The 12158-nt window shown below is 30.7% G+C and overlaps 1 protein-coding gene across 3 annotated transcripts in view; it reads left to right on the top strand.

Annotated features, from left to right (window-relative positions):
• Positions 1-10386, top strand: part of LOC125866036 (organ-specific protein S2-like) — a 51188-nt gene extending 40802 nt beyond the window's left edge. For all 3 annotated transcript variants that reach the window (XM_049546321.1, XM_049546320.1, XM_049546319.1), the window contains exon 2: positions 9630-10386. In XM_049546321.1, the coding sequence (XP_049402278.1) occupies positions 9630-10271 (642 nt within the window). In that variant the 3' untranslated portion in view covers positions 10272-10386. The remainder of the gene's footprint in view (positions 1-9629) is intronic.
• Positions 10387-12158: the final 1772 nt, after the last annotated feature.

The following is a 12158-nucleotide window of genomic DNA, read 5'->3' on the forward strand; positions in this document are numbered from 1 at the left end:
TTGGAAAGGATTCATGTTTTTTAGGAATGATTTTGAATAGCTATATTTGAGAAAAATTACGAAATCACCGTCTCGGAACAAGTCCGCGACGCGAAGGTGTTTTAAATAATTACTCGCGAAATTAAATTTTGAGACAGAGGAGTCCGTGTCTTAACCGCAACGCGTAGAAGTTTTTTGGTCACTGGGGGAGCAATTGTGCCAAAATCTGCCCGACTTTTTCTTCTTCATTTTCTATCCTCAATTCGCCTAAACTCGACTATCTCTCTCAAAATTTCTTCAGATTCAGCTACCCAACACATGTACTCAAGAATCTAATCAAATACAACTCTAAAATTGGCTCTATTTCCTCAAGAACTCATCAATATCATCTTAACTCAAGAATGAAAGCAATTTCATGAATACATAGCAAGAACATCAAAGCTTCAACTTTCCAGAATGAATTTAACGCTGAAATTAACATGTTTGGCGTGTGGGTGAACAAACCCAACACTATGGATGCTTACATACCTGAAAGAATCATCTTCTTAAAGAACTTGAAGGAAAATATTGAAAGATGAACCCTAGCCTTAGCGTTTCTTGATTTTTCTTGAGCGTAGAATCTTTGGAGTGAATGAGAGGGTTTGATTTGTGAAAACTGATTTTCTATTCGTTTAGGGAAATTTAGATGACCTCCTAAGGGTTTTTAGGACTAAAATACCCTTAAACAAATAAATAAAATGAGTTGGGAGTCAGAATTATTTTCCACCAGGCAGTGAGGTCCGTATTGGCTCCGCGTCGCAGAGCTGCTGTCAGGTTTGTGCGATGTTATTAAATCAGTCATAACTTTTTACTCAGAGCTCGAAATTAAGCAAACTTTGTGGCCTTGCTATGAGGACTCGAAGGGCTTTAATTTAATATGTCATGGGTCTCTTAAATGCTCTTGTACTAAAAGTTATATACATTTGAAATTGACCCAAAACTTAAGACAAACTAGGAATGACTTGAATGCTTTTTCTTTGATTCTTCTAGGAACTTAAGGTGCTACATCTAGTGACCTTACTTCTCAAGAAATTTTAAATTCCTTGTAAAATTTCACTCACTACGAATAATGGTTCGAATCTTAGTTCAAAAATTTTTCTGGGGTGTTACAATATCTCCCCCTTGGGATCATTCGTCCTTGAATGACGGCTGTATGTCTGGGTATGGAAAGGGTTACTCTTACTGAGGTATGTATCTAATTGTCTACTCATACTATATTCAAGCTTAACCCAAATACTTAAGTTCAGATTCTATACCTCTCTTAGGGAATCTCATCCCAAAACTATTACTCTTTGCCACCACATTCAAGCTTAGTATTCTAACAACTCCCTGAACTCCTACTAACCAACTCCTTCGGATCCAACTAAGGGCTCTCATTTAACTATTTCTCATAGAAAACCCCATCTTTTTCTCCCTCCTCATTAATAACCTTAAACAGAATAAACACACCATCACTATCACGATAAGATCATCAACATCTTTTTTCTAACTTCACTCCATTACAAAAAAAGGACCTCTAATTAAAAAGATATCCCCAAACTCTTTGGAACTCGTTACTATGTTACTCTCAAACACTTGACTTGATTTCTCATCTTTTCATCTCCCCTTAGGTCTAAATCTAACACTTGAAAGCAATGGACCTATTCCATTTATCTCTAACTGATCTACATCCTCTTTTACTCTAACACTCGAGAGAAGTTTACCTCATGACTACCGAACTCTCAATAAGCAGGTACTAATACCTCTTTCTAAGGTGTTTCTCTTAACCTCTTCTAATTACATACCCTCTCGGTATACCTCGTAATGCTCTTGTTACTCTTGTGACTTAGCCACACTTCACTGCCCTTATCTAAAGGTTAGGGTCTCTCACTTGTACCACTCATATCTATTGTATCTAATCACCTCAATTCCTCACCTACTCTAGGTTAAGTCTTCTAGATAAAATCTCAAGACTAATATCATCACCCTCATGTTGTCATTTTTTTTTAGCAAAACACTCATCTCAAATTCAAGCTTAACATTTATTACTAAACCCGAATATCAATATGATTGCTCGTCTACTATACCAGCTCACTACTACTATGCGCAAATTTTAGAAACACTCGTCCACTATGACCTTATGACAAGTAGTTAATCCCTTCACAACTTTAGTACTATTCACTCATTCACTATACAACAATGCCTAATCAGTTCTATAACACTTTGAATATTATAGGATTTCCATTAAAGATCATAGGCCTAGCTTAGATCTATCACCTCATGAATACTCTTGCTCTTTTATTCACCACTTACACTTGGTCATTACTAACACAATGACACATCATCATAACCCCTTTCTAGATAAAACACACTCTACCTTCTATGATGGAATCTTCACAACTCATCACTTCTTAGTCTACCCATAAGGGAAAACTCTTCATCAACAACTTACTAGGTGTATAACTATAATAACATAGCTTGCCTCATCACTATCTCCCTTTCTAGGATTACTAAACCTTTGCATACTTTCCTCAAACTCTGGGCTCTTTCATTACTACTACTACTCATGATCACGTAACTCAAGCTACACTTTTCGGGTGAAAATACTACCCAAGCTCTAAACATACTTCCTCATAACGATCTCAGCTGAAAACAAGGCTTAGGGAAAAGAGTACAACTCACTTTTAGCTCAAACGCACGATTCATATGAATATAAGTGCATTCCTCTGAAACTGAACACTTTACTTACTCTTGGGCTTCTCTCAAGCCCCTCTAGAGTCTCATGACTTTCTCAAGACTCTTGCTAAGAACAACGCATCCATAATGATATGACTTTTCTATTCAACCACCTTTAGTATGATGGGTAGTCGAATGAATAATTTTGAAAAACGCACGAGAATGAATAAATCTCTATAACTTAGCTCTATTGCACGATTAAGAGTATGAACGAAGGGAAACATTTCTTAAATGTCGGTAGTCCCTCTGTTATAGAAGTGGGTCCCTCACAACCATAAACAAGATCCTACTTGACACGGCTTCATAGACACCCTAGGACTCTTGAACTCGGTGCTTTGATACCAAGTTTATCACGACCCGAGCCAACACCCTGGACGTGGCCGATACTCAAGAACCATTGCTGGTCCCCAAGCGAACCCTCATTCTGGCTGACTACAAGCGGAAGACTAACTCAAGCATACAAAGCTTAAAAACTGAATAAAATTCAACAAACTTAACTTTTCAAAACTTGAACTCAAATGAACAACTTAGAATAAAAATAATATATTCAACTCGCCATAAAATAGGCAACTTAAGTCTTTAAAACATTTAATAAAATAAATGAATAATACAGACTTCTCAACTATACTGACTATCTATGAAGCCTCTAACTGATAAAGATGGAAGTTGGGACAATACCCACGACATCCTAACAACTGATTTAACTGAAAGGTAAATAAAATCCCCCGAAAGCAAGGAGGCTCACCATAGCTAACTCGAACTCTCGAATGTATCAACGAATCCCCTGTTGATGATCCTGAATACCTATGTAACCATCATGAGAAGATGCAGGTAGAATGGCTCAGTACGTGGAATGTACGAGCATGTAAGGGGAATTCTAAAACATAAACATGAGCTTGAAACTTTATAAAAAGGAGATATACTTACCTCTTTTCAAACTTACTCAACTCAAGGAATACTCAAGGATACTCAAAACTACTCAAGTTACTCAATTCAGAAGTACTCAAGGATAAGATACTCGACTCAGAGATTAGATACTCAACTCAAATATATGATATTCGACTCTGGGCACTCAACTCAACATGACTGAACTCATTTCAATATAAAGCAATTTAAAACAAGTGCAATATAAAGAAACAAACTGTTTAAAAACATGTTGTCAACTCCGTGTGTATGCAAGGATACAACATAACTCTGAAATGTATGTAAAAATACAATAAACTGATGTATATAAAAATACAATAACTTATGTGAGAGTTTCTCTAACCGACTACTATCACATAGGAGCTATTGTGATGATACATCGATCTTTCTCATGCTTCCAGCGCATCTTATACCCAGCCAAAGGTATAGGACCTGAACTACTAAGTAGATCCACTAGTCTATTGTGAAAAGGATTCATCTAAAAAGTATGACCATTTTCTACCTATGGTGGCTACATGGTTAATGAGGGTTGTGAGTTGTCTGAACTCTCCCCCATATCGGTGCTTAATACTACTCCCAAAATATACTAGTTGTTATGTTTTAAAAACATACTTCTTTCTGCTAATTTGAGATAATTGCTCAAAAACTTAGCTCAAAGGCTATCTTGGAAATCTCAGTTTCCTCTCTTACTTCATTTAGAAAGCGATTACTCTTTTCTGGGGTTTTACAAATGTTTAATGATGTTATCAATATTTCATCCATGTTAAGTTTCATTATTTGATTAAAAACTCTTTTATTGAATGAGGCGAAATTATTAACTGGAAAACATCTCTAAAGCACCTTTAAAGCATATATAAACATTGAACTACTAAATATATATTTGTTGCATGAAGCAGACATATTGATGAAGAGATTTGAAATTCTGAAAAATACTCTCGACAATTTGCATGATATAAATAAATTGACGAAAACGTATATGCTTCTAGCCTCTCATCAGTAGTGATATTTTCAATTAAAAAAAATCTATTTTTAATGATAATATTTTCAATTATAAAAAAAAATTATTTTTATTGATGATATTTTTAATTTTTTTTGAAAAAACTATTTTTATTGATGAACCAAAAATCCTTAATTATTTGGTCTTGACATCAATAGCGTGTGACTCATGTTGATCTTGACATCAATAGCGTGTTGCCTGCAATATGGTGTTATTAAAATTATTATTATTATTATTTTCATAGTTTCAATTTATTTTGTCATATTTTTATTTTTAATCTGTTCAAGAAATAAAAAATTTGGCAACTATTTAATTCTAACTTTTCTAATGACATATTTTTTCATACATTCTACAATATATTTAGTTTGAAATCATAAGATTCAAAAGTTTTTTTATACTTTTTAAAATTTTATATTAAATTAAATCAAATAAATTAATTAAAACGAAGAGAGTGTCATAATATCTTTACCTATATATAAAGCTTATTCTATATGCATCAAAGTGATTAAACAAAACATTAAACATCAATAACAATATAACAACATTGCTCTCATCCTAATCTTTTCACTTGCCTTGGTAAGTGATCATAGATACTCCATATGTCCATAATTACTTGTTCACATTTCTTTTTATAGTTGTCCCTAATACTTGTCTATTTTGACAAACCAAGAAGGGACAATATAATTTTACCTATTATACCCTCAGTTAATTACTTTGAAAAGGTACAATTTCTTGAAAATCTTAAATTTTTAATCCATTCACTTCATAATTAATAGGGGTAAAAGGGTAAATTCACTATGTCAATAATTGACTTCATAATAAATGTGTCAATTCAAAAGTGGACAAGTAATTAGAGACAGAGTAATTAATTACTTATAAGCCTCCCTATGGGAAGTAAGTGTACATTAGTTATTATAAGTATTATTTATTGTTGCTATATTATTTTCGTTTACATTGTTTTCAACATGATTGTTTTTTATACTTTCGTCGTTCAATAATAGTCGTCTACTGTACTATTTTGGGATGTTCAACAATACTTGTCCACTTTATAAAATCAATAAATAATTTTACACTTAGTTCACAACTTACCCTTATTATTAATTAATTATAGTCATTCTCTATTACATTTTAATTTTCAAGACATTGTATTTATTATATTCCAATGGTGATATAGTAAAACTATCCTTCTATTTATAGTTTCTTAAGAAGTATGCAAAATAAATAGTGGACAAATATTGTTGGACAGATGAAGTATTGTATTTGTTTTACACATTTGTGTTTTGATATTCTTTAATTGAGCCGAGAGTTTAAAATTGAAAACAACCACTCTATCTTTATAAGATAGGAATAACAATGTATACGCACTTCACTCTCCCCAAATCTCACTTATCTTGTAAGCTATATTAAACATGTTGTTGTTGCAAGCCTCGATGATGGAGGTTGGTTAATCTATATATATATATATATATATATATATTATTTTTATTTTATTGATGCAAGAGAAGACCCTGGAGAATATTATTAGAGAGATGTAATGAAAGATAAGTCAAAAGTCTAAAGTAATCCAACATCTTATGCCTTGGTCACATAAAGAGATCAAAATTGATTGTCACAAATCATCTCTCAATCCAAGGTTAAATTCATCTAGTTATTATTTGAGTCAAATCCAAATAATGCTTTTTAGTTATCGTGATGATAACATCGGTCTTGAACAAGAAAGAGATTTCGATCTAAGATCAGATGTATTTAATTATCATGATAATGATACTAGTCACAAAGAATTAAATATAAAAAAATTTCACGCCTAGGCCAAATATTTCTGCCATAATTGATAATATGGCATATTAAGAGTACTATGTGTGAGAGATTGTCGTCTTGCTATTTTTGTGCCTCCCAATGTTAAATGGATCATGAATAAAAAAAATACTACTTGATGGTTGTATTCAAATTTCTCTTCAACTTAATAGTACTAGTATTATTCCTAAATCTCAACCTACTGTTCTTTTCGGTCAATCCCAAAAAAAATAATATATTTCTATATTTAGTAGTAATAATTTAACTTTAAACGGTCAATTTTATCCTTAGTAAAATGATTTATAATCACACTAATTTCTGACTTATTTTATACCATAAGTTTCAAATATATTTCTTTCTTTCTTAAACTTCGTGCCTAGTCAAAACGATTTGATAAACATCTCGATGTACCACAAGAAAATGAGCACCAAGATCGTATTAATTTCCTGTAAAAATTAAATTTGATTTGGCTAAGCACTTCCCAAGCTAAAACATAGCTAGGGATTAGCCACTGATTGAATCCCTAATTAAATCATAATCCTTGGAGGGAAAACAATTAGGAGTAATATTGGTACTACTAGATGCAAAACCCCATGCTAGCACGAGCCAACAAATCATACTAAAAGTATTCTTATATATTTTTCTGCGTCAATTTAAGTGATACATTTTTTTAGTCAGCCTGAGAAGAACAATATATTTGATAAATGCTTAATGATGTTATTAATATTTTGTATTAATATTTTACCCATGTTAAGTTTCATTATTTGATTAAAAACTTTTTTATTGAATGAGACCAAATTATCAACCGGAAAACATCTCTAAAGCACCTTTAAAGCATATATAGACATTGAACTACTAAATATCTATTTGTTACATGAAGCAGATATATTGATGAAGAGATTTGAAATTCTGAAAAATACTCTCGATAATTTGTATGATATAGATAAATTGACGAAAACTAGTGATATTTTTAATTAAAAAAACTATTTTTAATGATGATATTTTCAATTATAAAAAAAAAAACTTTTTTATGGATGATATAGACATAAGATTGTATGTACCAAAAATCCTTAATTATTTGGTCTTACGAACCGGAGTGTGTTACTCATATTGATCTTGACATCAATAGCGTGTTGCCTGCAATATGGTGTTATTATAATTATAATAGAGAAAAAGGTTTGAAATATATTCTAGCTTTGATCGAAATTGTAGAATAATATCGAACTTTGGAAAGAACATTTTATCTTTTGTACTATTTAATAGTGTATTTTAAAGGTATATATTCGTCCATGTGAACATCATAAATATTGCATCATTATAAATAGTAACGTGTCCACGTGGGCACATATATACCATTAAAATACATATTAAATAGTGATGTGGGTAAAAGGACATCCATAAATTTTGGTATCGTAACAACAATTTCGACCAAAGTTGGAGTATTTTTCAGTCCCTTAATAATTATTTTGATAGTTTCAATTTATTTTTTCTTATTTTTATTTTTAATCTAATTAAGAAATAAAAAAATTGGTAACTATTTAATTCTAACTTTTCTAATGACATATTTTTTCATACATTCTACATATGTTTAGTTTGAAATCATAAGATTCAAATTTTTTTTTTATACTTTTAAAACTTTATATTAAATTAAAATTAAATAAATGAATTAAAACGAAGAAAGTCTCATAATGTATTTACCTATCTATAAAGCTTATTCTATATATATATATATGCATCAAACTGATTAAGAAAAACATTAAACATCAATAACATGTGTGCATGAGTCATGTTGAATTTAATATTGGCGGAGTTAGGTAGGAATTTGTGGGTTCGGACGAATCCAATTGTTTTAGCCTTTACTGTAGATCTTGTATTTGTACTAGAAAATAAAATAAATAAATATATATATATATATATATATATATATATATATTAACTTGTGAACCCCTAATAAAATTGTTGATTGACGGTTCATTGCTAAGGAAGAGACCGTGAAAATGCTTTTCAAGCTAGAGTTATGGGTTCGAACCCCCTCTCTCTTTTTTATAAGGAAATTTAGAACCCCCAAATTTTTAATTTATAATTGAACCTTGTTATTTATCTGTATTATAATATGGTTTTATTATAATTACAATCATATTATTATTATTATTATTATTATTATTTTATTTGTTTTTACTATTATTATTATTATTATTATTATTATATCCCAACCTGTCTATATATAAAGCTTATCTATGCATCAAAGTGATTAAGCAAACATCAATTACAACAGCTTTTAAAGTGATGAATCACATATTGCTCTGATCCTGCTCTTTTCACTTGCCCTGGTATGTGTTCTCAATTGTTCTGAATAAAGTTATTAGATATATGTTGTTAGTGGAAGGCGATAGATATTTCGTAGAATCAGTAAAGGTGTACGTAAATTGGCTTCAAGCATCATGGTTACAAGTCTAATTTAAAAGAATCCATTTTTGCTTTTTAATTAGCTAGAATAATTGACATTTGATTAATTTTTCTACAAATTACCTAGCAGCTTTAGCCTAGTTAGTTAGGGACTTAATTAATCTACTTACAAGAATCATTCATCTATATATGTAAGATGAATGTTGATATATTTCTGAAATTTCTTTAAATTCCACTGATACAAGAACATACACTCAAATTTGACATTATTTCATGTAAACAATTCAATTTTGAACATTCCAACTTACAAAATATTGGTCATGGTAGACACCTCCAGAATATATGTATCACATTAAAGTCGAGTGTCTACTAGACACAATGAGGATGGATTGAATTGTTTATTTAACAGTTGAGACCAAGCTAGGATATCAAGATCGATGTAAATGTACTCTCAAATTTGGTGTACTTACGTGTCTGCTTAGACTAACTTTTTAATGTATGTTCATATATTATGCCATGTATGAACTATGTATTCATAAAGAATTAATTAATCCATATATATAGCTTGGGATTAAGCAATTTTTTTCCACTTTTGGGCAGTACACTGATGCAAGAAAAGACCCTGGAGAATACTGGAGAGATGTGATGAAAGATGAGCCAATGCCTAAAGCAATCCAACATCTTATGCCTCAGCCACATAAANTGTACTCATAAAGAATTAATTAATCCATATATATAGCTTGGGATTAAGCAATTTTTTTCCACTTTTGGGCAGTACACTGATGCAAGAAAAGACCCTGGAGAATACTGGAGAGATGTGATGAAAGATGAGCCAATGCCTAAAGCAATCCAACATCTTATGCCTCAGCCACATAAAGAGAAAATCGATTGTCACAAATCATCTTTTGAGCCAATACCTAATGTATCTAGTTACCATAATGATGAGGATGGTCTAAACCAAGAAAAGGATTTCGAGCCAAGGCCAAATGCATCTGGTTATCAAGATGATGATATTGGTCTCAAACAAGAAAAATATTTCGAGCCAAGGCCAAATGTATCTGGTTATCAAGATGATGATGTTGGTCTCAAACAAGAAAAAGATTTCGAGCCAAGGCCAAATGTATCTAGTTATCATGATGATGACAACGTTGGTCTCAAACAAGAAAAAGATATCGAGCCAAGGCCAAATGTATCTAATTATCATGATGATGACAACGTTGCTCTCAAACAAGGAAAAGATTTCGAGCCAAGGCCAAATTTATCTAGTTATCATGATGATGACAACGTTGATCTCAAACAAGAAAAAGATTTCGAGCCAAGGCCAAATGTATCTAATTATCATTACGATGACAACGTTGATCTCAAACAAGAAAAAGATTTCGAGCCAAGGCCAAATGCTTCCGTGTACCGTAATTGATAATATGGCATATAAAGAGTACTATGTGTGACAGATTGTCTTCTTGCTCTTTTTATGCCTCCCAATGTTAAATGGATGATGAATAAAAATATACTACTTGACGGTTGTATTCAAATTTCTCTTGAATTTAATAGTAGTATTATTCCGAAATCTCAACTTACTTTTCTTTTCGCTCAGTCCCAAAAAGAATAATATATTTTTATATTTAGTAGTAATAATTTAACTTTAAACTGATAACTTTATCCTTAATAAAATGATTTATAATCACACTAATTTCTGACTTATTTTATACCATAAGTTTCAAAAAAAAACCTTTCTTTCTTAAACTTCGTGCCTAGTCAAAACGATATGATGAACCTCTTGATGTACCACAAGAAAATGAGCACCAAGATCGTATTAATTTCCGCTAAAAATTAAATTTGATTTGGCTAAGAACTTCCCTTGCTAAAACATAGCTAGGGATTAGCCACAGATTGAATCCCTAATTAAATCATAATCCTTGGAGGGAAAACGATTAGGAGTAATATTGGTACTACTAGATGCAAAGCCCTATGCTAGCACGAGGCCAACAAATAATACTAAAAGTATTCTTATATATTTTTCTGCCCCAATTTATATGATACATTTTTTTAGTCAGCCTCAGAAGAACCATATATTTGATAAATGTTTAATGATGTTATTAATATTTTACCCATGTTAAGTTTCAGTATTTGATTAAAAACTCTTTTATTTAATGAGACCAAATTATCAACCGGAAAACATCTCTAAAGCACCTTTAAGGCACATATATACATTGAACTACTAAATATATATTTGTTACATGAAGCAGATATATTGATGAAGATATTTGAAATTTCGAAAAATACTCTCGACAATTTGCATGATATAGATAAATTGACGAAACCTAGTGATATTTTCAATTAAAAAAAACTATTTTTAATGATGACATTTTCAATTTTAAAAAAAAAAAAACTATTTTTATGGATGATATAGACATATGATTGGAAGTACCAAAAATCCTTAATTACTTGGTCTTACGAACCGGAGTGTGTTACTCATGTTGATCTTGACATCAATAGTGTGTTGCCTGCAATATGGTGTTATTATAATTATAATAGAGAAAAAGGTTTGAAATATATTTTAACTTTGATCAAAATTATTGAATAATATCGAATTTTGGAAACAACATTTTATCTCATGTATTATTTAATATATATTTTAATGGTATATATGCGTCCACGTGAACATCCTAAATATTGCATCATTATAAATAGTAACGTTTCCACGTGGGCACATATATACCTTTAAAATACACTATTAAATAGTGCTGAGAGTAAAAGGTCCTCCATAAAGTTTGGTGTCGTAACAACAATTTCGACCAAAGTTGGAGTATTTTTCAGATCCTTAATAATTATTTTGATAGTTTCAATCTATTTTGTCTTGTTTTTATTTTTAATCTGTTTAAGAAATAAAAATATTAATAACTATTTAATTCTAACTTTTCTAATGACATATTTTTTCATACATTCTACATATGTTTAGTTTGAAATCATAAGATTCAAAAGTTCTTTTTATACTTTTAAAACTTTATATTAAATTAAAATTAAATAAATGAATTAAAACGAATAGAGCATCATAATGTATTTACCTATCTATAATGCTTATTCTATATCCATCAAAATGATTAAGAAAAACATTAAGCATCAATAACATGTGTGCATGAGTCATTTGAATTTAATATTGGCAGAGTTAGGTAGGAATTTGTGGGTTCGGACGAATTCAATTGTTTTAGCCTTTACTGTAGATCTTGTATTTGTACTAGAAAATTAAATAAATATATATATATGTATATTAACTTGTGAACCCCTAATAAAATTGATTGACGGT

The sequence above is a fragment of the Solanum stenotomum genome, chromosome 5, assembly GCF_019186545.1.
Source record: "Solanum stenotomum isolate F172 chromosome 5, ASM1918654v1, whole genome shotgun sequence".
In the NCBI taxonomy this organism is placed as follows: Eukaryota; Viridiplantae; Streptophyta; class Magnoliopsida; order Solanales; family Solanaceae; genus Solanum; species Solanum stenotomum.